The sequence below is a fragment of the Myotis myotis genome, unplaced genomic scaffold, assembly GCF_014108235.1.
Source record: "Myotis myotis isolate mMyoMyo1 unplaced genomic scaffold, mMyoMyo1.p scaffold_m19_p_3, whole genome shotgun sequence".
Classification (NCBI taxonomy): Eukaryota; Metazoa; Chordata; class Mammalia; order Chiroptera; family Vespertilionidae; genus Myotis; species Myotis myotis.
In genome coordinates this window covers 44551147-44570163 of record NW_023416335.1, presented here as the reverse complement: position 1 = coordinate 44570163, position 19017 = coordinate 44551147, and the positions used below count along the sequence as shown (strand labels likewise).

Genomic DNA, 19017 nt, shown 5'->3' with positions numbered 1-19017 from the left:
AATGACTTTAGGGGTAAAAAAAAAAAAAATCAATACATGTCATTAAGTAAAGAAATGTGTGGTCTGCAACAATCCACAGAGAAATGCACCTTTTAAAAATAAGATTCTTCTCCAACATTTTTCCAGTTAATTAGATTTGGCCAAAAATTAGAAATAGTTTATTTTATATCGTGTGCAAAAAAGAGAGGGAAGTGCAATATGTGACAGTTTATAAATGTTTTAAAATTGAAACAAATTCCCTTTAGATGAAGACATAAGATTGAGCGGTATGCCTTTTGAACACAGCTCTGTTTCCAGCAGCTTCTAATGAAATGCAGTGCCAAGTCCACTGCAGATCAGAGCCATATGCCTAAGTGAAAACAGCCCCTAGAAGATCAGCACAATTTGGGACATGTGGTTGCCACTCTTCAAACCATACCTATGAGAAGCGCCAGCCGTGTAAATTACAGTATAAATGAGCTTAACGGAATACTTTAACAGATTATGCTAGTGTTGCTATATCTAGTTTATGGAACATTGTACAATTACATAGAAATAAGTAAGACAGATTTTTTTTTAGTTGATTTTAGAGAGAGGGAGAAACATCAATTTGTTGTTCTACTAATTCGTGCATTTATTAGTTAATTCTTATATGTGCCCTGACTGAGGATTGAACTCCGAACTTTGGCCTATAGGGAAAATGCTCTAATTCACTTAGCTGCTCAGCTAGGGCAAGACTGAGATTTATTAACATAAAATGGGTCCATGATGTATTATCAGGTGAGCAAAGCCAATGTCATGTATGCGTATAGCTTGGTCCTAGTTTTGCAAAACCAAACTATCTCTTTGTCTCTTCTTATATATCTCTCTGTCCGTTTTGGGTTACTTACTGTTATACACATAGAGGAAGCTGAAGAAAACAGACCAGGCTGTTAATGTTGGTTTCCTCAGGAGGGAGAGAGGTAAAAACTATAAAAGGCATATATTAACTTGTTCTTCATGTGCTTTTTAATTATTTTACTACTCGGAAAAGGTATTTTTATTATTTGAAAAAAAATGATTAAAGACAATTCTAAAGGAGCAGCCAATCAGAATTGTTGCTCCATTTTACTATTGTAACTAGGCATTCCTATGTCAACTGAACAAAGACAGGACAACTTTGGGGTGAGTTGTGTTTTCTTACTTTTTTTTTTTGGCCACGTGACAGATCAGAAGACCATTCTGGCACTGCTGGCCTCAAGGGCACGGGGAGCAATGAAGCAATAACTATGCTGGTCCATGTTTCCCTTTTGCCTTTAGTGAGCTCAGGGCAAACAAGGCTGTAAGCTCTGAATGAGCAATTGTGCTGCAGCCTTTTCCCTCTTTGCTGTGATAGCATAGTGTACAAAGGTGTTCATTAGCCAGTGGTCAGCATGTGCCCCACTCCCTGCTCTCCTACCAGACCATGCAGACTGTACAGATACACAGAGAAAGCCTGTCTGAACATATTACTTCCTAAGTGCCAATTCTGATAGGAAGAAGTCACCTACCTGCTTCCTAGTCCACTAATAAGTGTGCTCTGTTGAAAGTGTGATAATTTCTGTAAACATTTAAAGAGGGATGAAAATATTTTTCTATGTAAACATTGAAGTTTAGTTTTTCAGACATCCAGTATCAGCCTGACATTGCTAAGTTTTGGCATTTTAAGCAAATGAATGAATTAATTATTAAAAATAACTTAGTTCTTTTGTCAGACTAAAGGCCTGACTAAACTTAGTTACTTTTCACAGGTCTTTTCATTTTTCTGATTTTCATTTTCCTTAATCCTATATAATAAAACCCTAATATGCAAATTGACTGAACAACCAGTCACTATGATGCACACTGACCACCAGGGGGCAGACACTCAATGCAGGAGCTGCCCCCTGGTGGTCAGTGCACTCCCACAGGAGGAGTGCCGCTCAGCCAGAAACCAGGCTCACAGCTGGCGAGCGCAGTGGCGGTGGTGGGAGCCTCTCCTACCTCTGCGGCAGCACTAAGGAGCAGTGAGCAGGCGGACAGTAAGGAGCAAGGGGTCCCGGACTGCGAGAGCAATCCCAGACTGTGAGATGGATGTCTGCCTGCCAGCTTAGGACTGATCCCCAGGGACATCCCCGAGGGGTCCTGGGATGTGAGAGGGTGCAAGCCAGGCTGAGGACCCCATGCCCCCCAATGCATGAATTTCATGCACTAGGTCTCTAGTTATAATATAACAGGGTTGGATTAATTCACTGGTTCTCAACCCTGGCGGTACATTAGGATCCTGTAGGTAGGAAAATCCAGAAAAACTCAGGTGCCTGGATCCTAACCCGGACCAATTAATCTGAATGTCTGAGGGAGAAATCTGTGCATACAGCTTACATGTTTCCTTGGTGATGATAAAGTGCAGTTAGGACAGAGAGCTACCAGAACAGAGGATTTCTTAGGCTCTTTTTCACTCTTTTTTACAATATAGTGTATCTGTGATCGTTAATTATGATAGCTATCTTACAAAGCAGTGTGACTAAATATTAATATGTAACTACATATTAATTTCAGCATCACATTTATAATCTGTCTGGAGCCTGTTTAGTAGAATCTGTCACAGTCTGTAATCCTGTCCTTTAGATTTCTTCATTTTTAATGCAATGCACCAGAAAGATTTTCCTGATATTTCTCCACAATCTAGGAATAGGTCTCCAAATTTAAAGTTTCCCAAGTCAGCTGTGTTCTTGGAGGGCTTTAAATTACCATTATCATTTTAAAATATGTATTTCCTGTAGAAATTTCTAATTCTGGAAGCTGTTAAAAAATAATACTGCATCTGACTCAATTCAACCAAAATTTATTGCATGCCTGTTGGGTACCAAACTGTGATCCAAACCTTGGGGGTATAAAAAAAATACATAGCTTTTGCCCTTGGCTGGTGTGGCTCAGTTGGTTGAGCATTGTCCCATGTACCAAAAGGTCACTGGTTCAATTCCTGGTCAGGGCACATGCCCAGGTTGAGGGTTCCATCCCCAGTCAGGGTGAGTATGTGAGGCAACCAGTCGATGTTTCTCTCTCCTCTCTTTCTAAAATAAATAAAAGCTTTTTTTTTTTTAACATGAAGAAGACATGATGTTTGCCTTTAGGGAACACAGATATACAAACAGAGGAATTACAATCAGGGAGGCATATATACAAACAGAGGAGTTACAATACCACCAAGCTAGGGTTGTAGAACAGGCGCTAAGTGCTGTGAGAAACAGGGTGAACCAACAAAAGCCGCACAGGCTGTGGGCGGGGGTCAGAGAGGAAATGAGGTTTCAACTGGATCACGACTGATGGGTAGGGGTTGGGAGAGTGGAGCAGGAGGAGAAGGCAGTTCTGGGTAGAGGAAATTGTATGTGCTAACTTGGAATATTATCTGGTTAATGTTAAAATATCTTATGCAATAGAAGTATGCGGTTTTTGGCTGGGTGTGTGAGTGGAGGGTAGGGGACTGTCATAGGATGCTAGGGGCAAGGAGTATAGAGGTTATATGCCATGGCAAGACATTTGACTTGAATTCTTAGGATTTGAAAGTAGGGATGTGATATGGCTGATTCCCAAAACTAATTCTTACAACAGTATGCAGTGAAGGCTAAATGAGTGGGCAAAACCAAAGGAGGGAAATCATTTGTTGGACTGTTGCAAGCACAAATCAAAAATTATGAAACTGTATATAGCCCTGACATATTGGCTGTGAATAAGTATTCTGACCAGGAATCTTTTCCTGTTGTTTTTTTTTAAAAATATTTTAAAACTTGCTCGTAGTAATTATATTTGATTTCTGTATTCTAGAGATGTTTTAAGAGCAAGATGAGCAACTGGCATATGTAACACAGTCCCTCGGGGATAATTAGCTGGAACTTCTAACATCTCCCTGAATTTGTTATGCTGTTAATTTTAACTGGAAATATTCTCATAGAAAAATAATTGTAATGATATAGTCACCTTCCCAGCAACCTAAATTCTGACTATTCCAAAGAATATAATGTTTTATTCATTGAGGCATTTCATGTAAAACTGGAAAAGGAGTTATGGTGTGTCGTACACCAAGTATTGAGCTGGAAACTGAACTGTGGATTCTTGTAATAGGAACAGCATTAATTGGCTCTGTGGGGGTAGATAAATCTTGACCTCACTATGGCTACTATTGTTTTAACTCCTTTATTTTCTGCAATTATTATTATTTTCTGTATCCAACGTAGACCCCCTTGACCTTCATGCAACTTCTTTTTGCAATCCGACTTTTAATTCCTGTGATCTAAAAACTGCCAGACATGGAATATAGAGTTCCAAAGTAGGTTCTCTCCTGAAATTTCTGTCCTCACAAACCAAACCTTATCCCACATTCACATAGACTTCCTTCCATTATTTAATCTCAGAGAATTTGCTCCAAAGCTCATACCCTATCTACTTTCAGGAATCCTTCTTTCCAGAATTTGTGGTTCATTAATTATTAATTTACTTTTCTTATCTTTGCATCAATTAAGAGACTAAATTATGATGTAGTAGTAAACAACCCAAATCTATCATTGATTTAGGACAAAAAAAAAGAGTTTTTTGTTGGCAATCTTTGCCCATTTTAGACCAGTCCCGGCTGTTCAAGTTGTCCTGGCTTTAAGCCTCAGAATTACAGAGCAACCAGCATGTAAAATACTCCCTGTTGTCACAGGAGAGGAAAACAGAAGGTGGCAAAGCCACATTTGGTCCTTAAAGCTGAAGGCTGGAAGGTACATACTTCACTTCCGCATGCATTTACCAGAATGCAGAGCAAGTCACAAAACCAAAGGACTTCAAAGGTGCTTTGTGCCCAGAAGGTAGACATTTGGGATGTTTGGGAACAAGCTTATAACAGCATACCCTTGTGTTCTCCTTCCTTTTCACATACAAATATTTTCAAAGCTCTTCCTTATTCATACAAGCGCGCGCGTGTGTGTGTGTATGTGTGTGTGTGTGTGTGCACGCCCGAGCACACTTTCCTTTGGGACTCTCCACTTCCAGGTTCTCACCCCCTATGTAATGCTCATCATACTGCAAATATGAAGTTTATTACCCTTCCCCAAGTGCTTTAACTATTATATCAGTTTGCTTGGGCTGCCATAACAAAATGCTACAGACTGGGTGGCTTAAACAATTAATTAACAAAAATTAATTTTCTCACAGTTATTTGATTCTAGAAGTCCAAGATCAAGTTGTTGGCAGGTTTGATTTATCCCAAGGTTTCCTCCTTGCCTGGCAGATGGCCACCTTCTCCTGTGTCTCTCATGGCCTTTTCTCTGTGTTCCTGTACCCGGGACATCTCTGTGTCTCCTCATTAGGACACCAGTCATATCACAATAGGCCCCTACCATCTGACTCATTGAAACTTAATTACTTCCTTGAAGGCCCTCTCTCCAAATATAGTCCCATTGAGGGTTAGGGCTCCAGCATATGAATTTTTGGGCACACAATTTAGTCCATAACAATGGTGGTCACCACATATAAGGGACGTATTCATTATTTTAGGTAACTGCTGATCATGGCATTTTACATCATGAAGAACTCTCCAAGTTCAGATTCTCTCATTTTTTAAGTTTTCATTGCTCTCTAGCATTAAAGCTTTTCTTCCTTTGCTCTTTCTGGGTCCCTTGGGCTTTTCCTGGCTGCATTTTATTTCCTGAGAGATTTCATCCATATCCAGGACTTCAGCTAGCACCTCCACAGATGATGACTCCCAGATCATATGTCCAGGGCATTGAGCTCCAAGGTCACATGTCCAACAGCAAACTTGGATGTAGTCATGGTCTTGTACCCATAGCGTCAGCATCATCTGAGTGCTTCTTGGAAATGTAGGGTCCTTCCCCACAACCTTTGAACCCAAATCTGCATTTGGGCAAGGTCCGCAGATATTACATTAATTAAGTTTGAGAGGATCATTCTACTTGATTTCTCTTTCTGAATATTCCAAAGAAATCTCAAACTGAACACATTGAGAATGGAATTAATTAGTTTTTACTCATTTATTAATTCAATAACTATTTATTGAGTCTGCTATAGGCCCTCCCACTGCCTTAAGACCTATACTAATGGACAAAACAAACCCAAAAGAAAAAAAGACAGAAGCAAAGCTTTCCCCATTGTGGTCTATTGGTTGTGAAGGGAGAAATGAAACCAGGGTGACATTCACCAAGACTGGATGAGGAGGTTGGGGTTCCATAAAAAATATCTATTCAGTTTTACACCATCAATTTTGAGGTCTTAGCATTTCAGCCGTTTGTACCAGGAGTCTTCATTTCTAGAAAATTCATCGATTCAAAGTAGGTTCAGGACACTTCTTAAACATTCATTAAACTCCACATCTCTCGGAAAGAACCAGTCACCCTCAATTATATTTTAGTAGCTGCAACATGAGAATTGATATTTGTTCATGCACTCGAGTTAGTAAGGATATAGACATTAAGGAGGACTTTTATTTTCTAGTAGAGAAAACTGACAAAATATAAATAAGTAGTTACTATGCTAGAAGGAAAATAAAGCATTTTTTATTGAGTGTAAGTTAGAGTTGAATCAGATTTATGCTTCTTGTGATGATTTTGTTATTACTTGTCTGGCCAAGCTTTGCTAAAAGTTGATTAAATACTCACCAAACACTTGCTGTGGGGACTTCTTATCGTCTCTAGGATATCAGATGTTGCATATTTGAGAATTACAATTATCATTCCAGATGAATGGTTATTTACAATTCCATCAGTTTTTTAAAAAAACAAAAAACAAAAGAGTTCTATGAAAACCGTAAGAAAGAATTATGAAATTAATACTTTGAGCATGTCAGTCAAAATCGTATTTATTAAAAAATAGTTATTTCAGCTATACTACAGATTCACCCCTTGTTTTTGATCCGATTTTTAAAGAAATTTAAAAAAATTTTTCAGTGGGAGATGCAGTTTCATAATTGCTACATTTTAACTACTCAAGCGATGAATTTCTGAAGTTTGCTTTCATTCAAACCTTTCATTTTCCTACCCCTTCCTTCTAGCCCAGAAATTATCTCCTATGTATCAAGCTAGTAGCTTTTCATTTTTTCCAAAGCATTTGTTTATGTAAAAAACATTCAAACTAAAGTCTTCAGGACGTGGTCTTTTGAAATGTTAAAACCAAGTTCTTGGAACCTGAAAGACTTGGTTTTAAAACTCAAAATTCTTGGCTTTCTAAATTGAAAACCCAAACAAACTGCTTTTGTGCTGAATTATTCCTTTCTGAACTTGATGGAGGAAGGGAGTATAGTGAAAGGGGAAAAGTTAGTTAACATATTAAAGTAGTTTTCCTTCCAATAACTTTTATTTTCAAGCCTCTGAAATATGTTGCATATCTTGGTTTTTCATATTCAGTAAAAACACATCACTTTATGTTCTTAGACACCAAAGAGAAGATCCAGATGGGAAAATCATAAGTCTACTACTAAACTTTTAATCAGTAAGCAAACAACTGACATGTTATAAGACTCTGACATTTCTATATGGAAAAGGAAGTAATTAGTTATCACTGTGGTTTCCAAGCCAACAGCTAGTGAGAGCTTCTAGGGAAACTAAGTGAAGTGTGTGTGTGTGTGTGTGTGTGTGTGTGTGTGCGCGCACACACACGTGCTAGTTACTACTTCTTGGACCTGTAGGTATAATAATATGATTCATACCCAGTGGAAACTTTTATTCAAAACAAATAATTTCTATACATGTTTTTAAAAATAAATGTGGTATTTATCTTGATTGTTAGAAAAGTATTGAAAATATATAAAAATAGTTAGAGAAAACAAAAATTTGCATTCTAGACCTTTTATTTATCAAATTAGGCCATTTATATTGGCATTTGTTATGGATTTTTGGTTTTAATAGTTTTCTTTGTGTGTTTTTTTCCATTCAGAGAATTTATCAACAGCCTTCGACTGCACGGGTCATTTTATGGGGGTCTGGCTGATCAGCTTTGTGTTAATGACTTAGCCGCTGCTGATGGACTGCCATGCTGGGATGGAGAAGACATAGTAAACAGGTATTTTATGGGCAGTGGTCTGTGAAAACATAATGGCTACTTTCATCCTAGCGTTCTTTTTCCAGATCTTCAGTGGATTATTCCAGTTTAACTTTGCCACATGGGTTAGAGTATACAGTAATTCCTTCTCTTTAGTTTGTTAAAAATACATATGATCCTTTTGACATTTTAATAACATTCTGTGTTATTCCCTCTTATTTTCTACTTATCTATGACTTACCCCAAAATTCTACTTTTTCAATCAAGTATCACTTGCCTTCTATCTAAATATTTGTTGTTTATAAAATATTTTATTTTTTTAAGTTTAACTTTATGAATATTAGAAAATGAGGAAATTCAGTGAAATGTGAATATCTATGCAAAGATTCATTGATATATGGATTTGTGAATCAGCATTAGTTATATGTTTACCCTATAAGTACCTCTGAGAGAGAGGAGAGAGAGAGAGAGAGAGAGAGAGAGAGAGAGAGAGAGAGAGAGAGAGAGAGACTAGATAAGAAAGAGTAGGTGCTTTTATGTATGTCTGTTTGAAAACATTGTTTATTTGTATGTTGTCAATTGTTCCTCAAACTTGGGAGTGAAATTGAACTTTTACCTTTTTTCCTCACTGTCTAGAATTTCTTTGACAGTTTATTTTCTTTTGCTTCCTATAATTGATTGTACTCTCAAGTAATCCCCTGAGCTTGACAAAGTTTAAATTTCTCCCTCTATAATATATAACCATGGTTAACATAATTGGCTGGAAATCAGTCCTTTGATTTTCCAATGCTGGTGATTATTATAGAATGTCAGCTTATATTGTGTTTGGATTTGGATATTTTTGTGTGTTTTATTTTTAGCAATGTGCAAAAAGAAAGGTAGAGTGTTAAGCTTTCTGATTTACAAAGATGCCTACTCCAGGTAGAGATAGGTCGTTTAGTTGCCACAAGAGTGATGAGTTCATTGGAAAGGTCATATAACAAGTAAAATTGCTATGATAAACATAGACTGTAATTTATTTTAATATAAATTTATATAATAAGAGCTATTTACATATTTCTGGGTGATCATAACCATTTCTGATTTTAAATAATTAATTTGCAATTTATATCTGAATACCTCATAGAACTATAATTAACTTTAAATAATTACTTCTTAATTCAATAATTTAAAGAATAATTTAAAATAAAATATTTGGTCAACATGGCCAGTGCTCTTTTTTTTTTCCATTTTGCTCTTTGAATGTTGGACCATATTTTGTAAATATACCTTCCTTGCCTTTACTGAGAGCAGTCATCATGCATAGTATTTTGCCTGTAGTATTATGATGCCAATAAAATTTCCGCCACTTAGATCTAGTGATTAAATTCTATTTTGAGTTATATTTTCTCTTTTCATACTGTTCAAACTGGAATTGAACTTTTCTGTGTATTAACAATTTTTCTACAGGTGCTACTGAGAATCTCATGGTGATTAATTAATGCTTTAGTATATAATATAGATTTGATATAAATTAATTATATTATAGTATAGAATCATGGGATTCTAGAGCTGCAAGAACCTTTGTTTCAGTTAGCCCCATTCCTCTCTGACTATTTGGTCTGAGGTTTGTTAATAGGACATATTGTGGGAAATGTCAATGATTGAGAAAACTTTTTAGAAGGATAGTATTTTCAACCCAAAGAATATATTTTCTTCTGCATTATACATTTTTAAGACCTCATTCACAGTTTATGAATAACGATAGCTCATCTATAGTAAGAATTCTCCAAAGAAAGTGCCCACATTTCTGATGGAGAGTGATTGCCATTATTCTCATTTGCTTCCAGCTCATGCCTCCCCTTTCCTAGACCACCTGGCCTTCTGTTCGTTAGCCACTCCTGAGTGTGCTGTGTGACCCCACTCTTCTGGGAGCAGCTTTCACTTTGCCTGAATCTTTTCTCAAACAGCCTTTCTGTCTCCTCCTGGTAACTGACATTTCTCTGTCCTGAGCATAATTCTTCTCTTTCATCCCTATCTCATGGGTCCTCAAGCTACTTCCACAACCCTTGGTTGGCCTCACACACTGGCCCCTGACCACCATCTCTGGGCTACTTCCAAAATGAACATTTTTTTTAGCCCTGATTGTTTTCTAATCTATATATATAAAACCCTAATATGCAAATAGACCAAATGGCGGAACAACCGAACAATTGAACAACCAAACAACTGGTTGCTATGACGTGCGCTGACCACCAGGGGGTGTGCACAGAACATGGCAGGCATTGGCAGCAGGCGGGAGAGCTGTGGAACATGGCGGGCATTGGCCACATCTGGATGGTGGAGCTGGTGAGCAAGGGCACCAGAACAAGGTGGGGCACCCATCGCTATCATCCGGGGAGCCTCTGGAGGTTACTAAAAATTCTTCGCTCCCATGCGCTGTGGTCCTGCCCGGCACTCGTATCTGCTACTGGTGCCGACCCCACTCACACCCACTGCTGGCGCCAGAGCCGTGCTCACACCAGCTGCTGGCACCCGGTCCCGGCCCGATTGCTTGGTGCTGTCAATGGGCGCTAGCGGCGGCTGCTGGCCCTGATCGTCCCTGAGGGCTTCTCCACCGCCCCCTGCTCCTGAGGGGTAATTGGGGCAGCAGCCGCTGCTAGCACCCGCTGCTGACGCCGGCCCCAATCGCTCCACACCGTCAGCAGGTGCGAGCGGGGCCAGTGCCGGCAGCGGTGGGAGCAGCAGCAGTGGAAGCGGGGCTGCTGGCAGACGGGGGGAGGGGCTCACGGCAGGAGGGGCTGGGCAGGGTCACGGAGGATGGGCCAACACCCGCCTCTGTGCCCACCACAGCTTTGCAGCCCACAGTTCCTTTCAAGGTGCACAGATTTGTGGGCTGGATCCCTAGTAGTTAGATAATATTTCACAAACATTATCTCATTTAGTTACCCCAAAACTTGACTCCCTAATGCTCCAAAGTAACTTGATTGGGTGATATCTCTTTTCTATTTGATCTTGAGAAAATGCTCATGTGTACTTTGACTTCTGTAAAATATAATTGAATTTTTAATTCTTTCATGACTCAGTCAATTCTTGATATAAATTTAGAACAGGTTTTTTTTCCAATACAAAATTAATAATAAATTCTAAATATCCATCATATCAGGTTGATTTAGTGTGGTATATTCTCCATGGAATATTATGTGGCAGTAAAAAAATGATGCATGTTTATATTTGCTAATGTGGAATAATTTCAAATAAAAATAGTTAAAATAGAATATTTTATCAGCATATTTGAATAAATAAAAAACATTGATATTGGTTCTGCATAGACTATTTCTGGAGAGTTACGTAAAAACTGCAAATATACTTACAAAGTACTGGGGGAAGTTTTATATTTTTATTTGCTCTGTAGTTATTTATGTTGAATGAAACCATGTTATAGGGATATTAATATTGTGGAGCATTATTTTCTTCTTTTTGAAAAAAACTGCTATTTTCACATTTAATTCCAACCAATTCTTATTTTTATAATAATTTTTTGATATAGTGTTGCCAAAACATTACTGGATATGGTTCAATACTGGACTATTGAATTTAGCTAAGAAAGATTCAATATAAAGTACAATCCTGGTGAATGTTACAATTTTAAATTATTAACTACATTTTTCTTGAGAAAAAATAATGAAGTCTCACAGTGATTGGAGTGTGAAAGCACTAAGGTCATTATATATGATGCTCATTTCAGAAACCTACAGTTACTTAAATAATGCCACCAAATTTTGAAAAAATGAATATCAAATGACCATATGTCATATTTGGGGATAATAGAGATATTTATCTTTTTATTTTTTTCATATTCATCAAGTTTACTCCAGAGGAATTATGCCAAATGCAACAATAAGATAAATTGATGGCCAATACTGAGTCTATTATTCATTATAGGAGCAAAGTGATTATGTTGGCAAAATTTCTTCTCCTGACGGCCTTTTTGTAGGACTTGATTGATAAGATTATTTATGTGCACAGACATGGTGTCTTGAATAATAGAATAACCATACAGATTGTTTCAATATTGTGACAACCCTATAAAATTGGGTGAAATTACCTTTGTTCTCATGGAAAGAAGTGAAATTCCTTTGTGATTATAGATAAAAATATCTCAGATATCTCTCATAGATAAGGAATATTTAATTCGTGAAACAAAATATATTTTAATTCAAATTATTTTAAAGACTGTATGCATATCATATACTCTATTGCAATATTGAGGTCAACAGTTCAGTTTTTGATTTAAGATGAAAATGTATTACTAGAATCCATGTCGTCTCCATCTCTTAAAGACACTTTTAATACCTTTCTGTCTCTTCATCATGAAACAAAACTGTTCTCTGAAAGACTTGTCAGTCCCTCTTTGTTCTCAGTTCTCTGTTATTGCAAATTGATTGCTTGATGGTTTGTACTCATCTTTCTGGGTATTGAAGTTCAGGAGACAGCTACTTAATTATGAAGGCTTCCTTTCCCCTTTTGACTAATAGACAGATAATCCAGTAACTCTCCTCAATCTCCAGGGATTTATGCCCTCTGTAACAACTCTTAAACTACTGAGTAGCTGTTAAATATCCCAGTAAAATGAATAATCCACATGATTTCTACTTCATCTTGATTTAGTTAATGTTCCTTAATGCTTCTTTAGTAATGCGTATTTCTTTTTGAACTCCTATGATAATATATTCTTCTCAAATTATTATAATTGAATGTTTAAAAATCAATAAAAATGTAAAACCTTAGAAATGGCTGAGATTTTATACTTATCTACTATCAGTTTTCTTTCCACCCAGACAATGTAATTGTTTGTAACCTCTTTTTTTCCTTTTACTCATTGTTTGATCTTTATTTTTCTTCCTGCATTAAATTATATATATTTTTAAAAACACCTAGCCTACTTTCCAAATGTTATGGACTACATTTAAAAAACAATCAGGACTCAGATTGTTTTGAGTTTCATTGATGTAACCACTAGTTGCTTTTCCTATGTCGCTTGTGTAAAGGCAGTATCTTCTTTGTGACCACCAGTGTGTTTTCTATTTCATTTTTTTCTCTTGCAATTTCTACTTATTCAGTTTCTAACATCGTTGAACTTTACCTTCCTAATACTCATCATTGTTATTATGCCAATGGCCTATCTCCCTTGGTTGAGAATTGAAGGATGCTTTAAAGGTGTGATTAGGACATGGCCCCACTTTTACTCTATTGCAACAATTTACTGTAGACCTTGAAACTCCCACTATTAATAGAAGAATTTTCAACTAAGTCATTTTCTCCATGCACTGATGTATACAGCTTTCCCAAACTCCCATATTTATCTTGTGTCCCCTCATTTGTTATTTATTGTAATGTCTAAATCCATCATGACACCTATAGTACTTCGTGCATTTATATGTCATGTATCTTCTTTCTCTTCTCAACTGCAATTTCTTTTATAACAGAGTTCCTGTATTATTTGAAAGGCCAAGACTAATTCATATCATTGAACACCAATTGTTAAGTTTTAAAAGACAAAGGACTCTGAGGAAGAGTAATTTTTACTTTTTTACAAGTGTTAGTGAGAAATAAGAGGCTTGGGGATTGGGGATATGGCTTGGTGATAACGCCTGGGTGGATAATATTGAGTCTAAAATGGAACTGAGCGCCTGAAAATGAGAAGAAAAGAGGTGACACATAAAAGCTTCTCCCTGTGCTGACTCTGGATGCTGACTTTTTTTTATTGCTTTGACCTAAGATTCTGCACGTCCCCTTATATGCACTTCTGTAGACATTGTGAAACTGGAGTCTAAATAACTCTAAAAAGTTCATGTATTCTGGGTTAGAGACATATGAGGTATGATTGTCTTTATCACAGATGAAACACCTGGGATGAGGTGAATAAAAGTGCCAGGATCTGCCCAAGGTAAAAAATCTGATCTGCCTTTATGATTACCAGTAAGGGAAGCATTTCTGTTTTGTTTGTGACAGAAATGAAAAGTGTGGTTTTAGTTGTATTATAAGGTCCTGTTGAATTTATCACATTGTGGAGTATACATTCTAGGTCCAACGGGACAAGTCCAAGGAAGGCTGATGTATTAAGTTTGTAATGGACATAATATTTGCAGAATTCTTGACTGGGTGCTATTTCTTTCTGCCTTGCACTGGTATATTTGCTTGGCAGATAATTTTTATGTAAATGGTAGTACCTGAAGTAGTTATCCCATAGTTTGGTTCTGCAGAACATAATATAGTAGATGATAACAAGGGGGATGCATGCTTTATCAACTTTGCTCCAAGCTCTGATATCCCAAACACGTTTTAAAGTCTAGGAAAATAGGCATCCTTCTCAGATCAATATACACATTTTGTTCTCTTCTAAAAATGCGCCATTGATTTGTCAGTATTTTCATGGTATCTCTCTGATGAACTGAAAAGTTTCTTCTGAATCTTTCTCAATTGGCTCACTAACTTACTAGTCAGTGTCTCTTGTTAATCATGTGTCATTATATTCAGGCAACTGGACTCCGAAAGGTGAAAGTAGAAACTGTTTCATTAAACCCACTCAGAAGACTGCTTTTACCTTTTCACTATAATGAAATTGTGGCCAATTCTCAGAATTTTTTGATCACTACTGTAGTCCCCGCTTATCCATAGTTTTACTTCCTGTGCCTCCAGGTATACTAGGTCAACCATGATTCAAAAATATTAAGTGTAATATTCTAGATATTTTGAGAGAGAGGGAAAGACCACATTACATAATTTATATTACAGCATGTTATTATAATTGTTCTATTTTATTATTAGCTGCTGTTCTTAATCTCTGACACTGACTAATTTATAAGTTAAACTAGAGGCCCAGTGCACGGATTTGTGCACAGGTGGGGTTGGGCTGGCCCACCCCGATCAGGGCACGATCAGGGCCAGGCCAGCTGGGGGAGGGGCCGTGGGCGATTGGCCAGTGGGCCCTGCCCCCAATTGGGGTGGGGGGTGATTGGGGGTAGGGCTGGCCATGGGGAGGGGCCATGGACAGTGGGCTGGCCAGCCCCGCCCACAAATGGGGTGTGGGGGGCTGATTGAGGGTCAGCAACTGGAGGAAGGGCCGTGGGAGGTTGGCCAACCAGCCTCACCCCCGATTAATGTGGGGGGGGCCAATCAGGGTGGAGCTGGCTGGGGGGAGGAGCCGTGGGCTGATGAGGTGGTGGGGGCTGATCAGGGGTGGGGCCGACTGGGAGGAGGTGCTGTAGGAGGTTGGCCGGCTGGCCTTGCCCCCTATTGGGGTGGGGAGGCAATCAGGGATGGGGCCGATGGGGGGAGGGGCTGTGGGAGGTTGGCTGGCCAGCCAACCTGGTTCACTGGCCGCAGTGGGCATCATAGTGACCGGTCGTTTCAGTCATTATGGCATTCCAATCATTGGCTTTTTATATATATAGATTTTTCACAGGTATGTATATAGAGGAAAAGCATAGAATACATAGGGTTTGTTATTGTGCACGATTTCAGACATCCACTGGAGATCTTAGAATGTATCCCCCATAGATAAGGGGGCTAGTATATTGGTGTCTGAATGACCTTTTATTATTAGCCCCATAAAGAGTCCCAATTCAGTCCCAATCAAATTCAGTCCCATAAAAAGTGTACATTTAGTAATGAAATGGTCCAGTCCAACTTACTCAAAACTCAAACTTCACTTAAAGTGGCTATTTCTGGTCTTCCCTGGTTAGTACTGCATCAGTCTAGGACAGTGGTCTGCAAACTGCGGCTCGAGAGCAACATGCGGCTCTTTGGCCCCTCGAGTGTGGGTCTTCCACAAAATACCACGTGCGGGTGCGCATGTACAGTGCGATTGAAACTTCGTGGCCCATGTGCAGAAGTCGGTATTTTGTGGAAGAGCCACACTCAAGGGGCCAAAGAGCTGCATGTGACTCGTGAGCCGCAGTTTGCCGACCACTTTTCTAGGAGGCTTAGTGGGGGCTGAACAACCTCTGGTTCATGTGACAACCTTGTGCTCTGCGTATCCTCCAAGCAATGTTTCTGACTCTCCAAGTATGGAGCTGGAGGTATGAGGCACAGAAGTGAGAGAGAAGGAGTAAGATAAAGGAACGTTCTCTCTGACTGATACTGTTGTGTCTCTCATGAATACTTCCTAGCTTGGCAGCTATTAAGAGCGACTGATGTAGGGCTTTTTGTGCTCATGGCAGTGCTTTTCTCCCATACTTTCCCATCTGAGGGTAAACCTCTCACCTCTTCCTGCGGACACCCGCTGGTGGGGCCCTTTTCTTCTGCATGGATCACTCTAAGCTATGGAAACTTTGCTCACTCTCCTGATTTTGGTGGAAGTACAGCTTGCATGCAGTGCAGCTGCCCTCTACTCTGACAATAGCCAGGGAACTTCAAGTATAAGAATGGTCTGCCCTGTAATTTCTTAGGCCTGGATCAACTACCAGCCCTTTTAGTCCTTCAGACTCCAAGGAACCCTCAAAGCTTCTCTCACTTAGGACAAAGGAATGAGGGAATACTGCAGCGGTTCACACGTTTTTTCAAAGAAGTTTCCTCGTTTGGCCTCTTGGACCTTAATCCTTTTACACTGTTAAGGCGGATGTCAAGATGAGGGACTTAACACCAGTTTTCAGCCCTCTGCTTTTCATGTCTAGCACCTCAGTTTGGAATGCCATCCATTGTCCTGTTCTCAGCTGAAAGGGAAACAGAAAGCGATCCATTTTAGCATCTCTTTTTTTCTCTCCTTAGATAAACGGTCTTTAATTAGTTTTTCTAAAACGTAAATCACCTGTCATGATAATTTTATTTTTTGTATTTTTAAAATAAATCTTTATTGTTGAAAGTATTACATATGTCCCCTCATTTCCCCCATTGACCTCTTCTAGCCCGCCCCCACCCCTACCCCAAAATAAATCTAAAAGATGTGAAAATACCTCTGCTTTTCAGAGGAAACAAAGCAGAGGTATTTTAGTATCCTGTACCATTATTTGGGCGTGGTGGGTAGACGACAGAAACTAGATTTAATGCTCAAGATACTGCAGAAGACCTTGAATGGGATGCAAGGGTGAGTAAGACATTGTCTCTACCTTTGAGCTTAGAATCTAAAAGTGGGTAGTAGACATGTTCCTAATATGTACACAGCAAAACATGTTCATAATCTGTTCACTTTGTGAAGTAAGAGAAACACAAAATAACCCACAGGCTTTCAAATAAGGGAGAAATCTCTTTTGATTAAGGGGATTTGTAAAGTCTTTGATAAAGGGGTAATATGTGATACAAGTCTCAATTTATTCATTTAAAATAACTTAACTGAAATATTTATGGATGAGATGATATGATGTCTGGCATTTGATTTAAAATAATTCAGCAGATGGGGGAAGAGGGCCATACTATATATAAAAAGGTTTGTGTGTGTGGATAATTACAGGAGCTATATTATGGGCACAAGGGGGTTTATTCTCTATATTTGTGTATACTTGAAAATTCTATAATAAAACAAATAAATATAAAAATATAATAAGACATAAGAAAAATAGCATTAGTAGGTATCACAAACACTGTTTTAGACAGTGGGGTACAGTGATGGACAAAATAGACACCGAGTTTATGTAGATTAGGATGTAGGAGAGATAAACACTGATCAGATATTTACAAGTATTATTATTTGCAAAACCTTTAAGTTTTCCTGGAAATTTAATCAGCAAACTTGGAAGTAAGAAACAGCAGGAGCCAGTGTATTCTTGAATGAAATGTTCTAAGTTTGGTTGGCCTATTAGCTGTATTATTTTCATTGGTGTATAACCTTTCAGATGATTTTTTTCTCCTTCTCAACACTCTCTTCCACTTGAATTTCATGATTGTGTCCCGAATACATAGCATGAAACCTTCCCTTCTTTGTTATAGTCTAGACCTATGGTCTGCAAACTGCGGCTCGCAAGCCACATGAGGCTCTTTGGCCCCTTGAGTGTGGCTCTTCCTAAGCCTTAGGAGTACCCTAATTAAGTTAATAACAATGTACCTACCTATATAGTTTAAGTTTAAAAAATTTGGCTCTCAAAAGAAATTTCAATCGTTATACTGTTGATATTTGGCTCTGTTGACTAATGAGTTTGCCGACCATTGGTTAGACCAAGCATGTCAAACTCACGGCCCGTGGGCCACATGCCTTGTTTATTTGGCCCATGTTAGCCTTTGAGTTTGACATACTTGGTCTAGACATTCATTCAGAAAGCAGTAAATAAAGTCCAGTAGTTAGGAACAGAGTCTCAGGAGCCAGGCTACCAAGGTTCTCAGTAAAGGTTAGGCAATTACGCCCTGGCCAGCCCAGTTGATTGGGCATCCTCCCATATACCTAAAGGTTGATGGTTCAATTCCTGGTCAGGCCACATGCCCTGGTTGTGGGTTCAATCCCCAGTAGGGGGCATGTAGGAGGCAACTGATTGATGTCTCTCTCTCTCTCTCTCTCTCTTCTCTCTCTCTCTCTCTCTCTCCCTCTCTCTCCCTCTCTCTCTCTCTCTCCTTCCCTCTCTAAAAATCAATAAAAAAAATTTAAAACAAAAAGATTAGGCACTTACTAGTGATGTGAATTCTGGAATATTCATTAATCTCTAATTATATACTTTAAAATAGTTTCTCAATTTTTAAAACATGACTGAAAAATATACGTACCTCATATTTGAGAATTAAATAGTTATTCACATAAACATTTTAGAATACTAGTGATCGCATAGTAAACATTCAGCAACTCTTAAATCTTATTATTAAACAATGTATGCTCATTTACTTTAGTAGGAATGAGCCTGGTTTATTGAGCTTCTCTCTTCATTGAATGGCTTCTATCATGGATCAGAAAACTTCCATTTGAAAACAAAGACATATGTGAAGGTTATTTTATGAGTTAGTGAAAATTAACATTAATTAGGGTTTTTTACTTGGGAGCAGGAAGAGAGTCCCTTATTAGTATTTTAAATTATTACTTTCTTGAGGCTAGAATTAGAGAAATGTTAT

At 38.3% G+C, this 19017-nt stretch overlaps 1 protein-coding gene across 1 annotated transcript in view; it reads left to right on the top strand.

Moving 5' to 3' along the window:
• GPC5 (glypican 5) overlaps window positions 1-19017 on the top strand; it is a 1310602-nt gene that overhangs the window by 300400 nt on the left and 991185 nt on the right. Inside the window, exon 5 of the mRNA XM_036301000.1 lies at window positions 7903-8028. Within this exon, the coding sequence (XP_036156893.1) occupies window positions 7903-8028 (126 nt within the window). The remainder of the gene's footprint in view (window positions 1-7902; window positions 8029-19017) is intronic.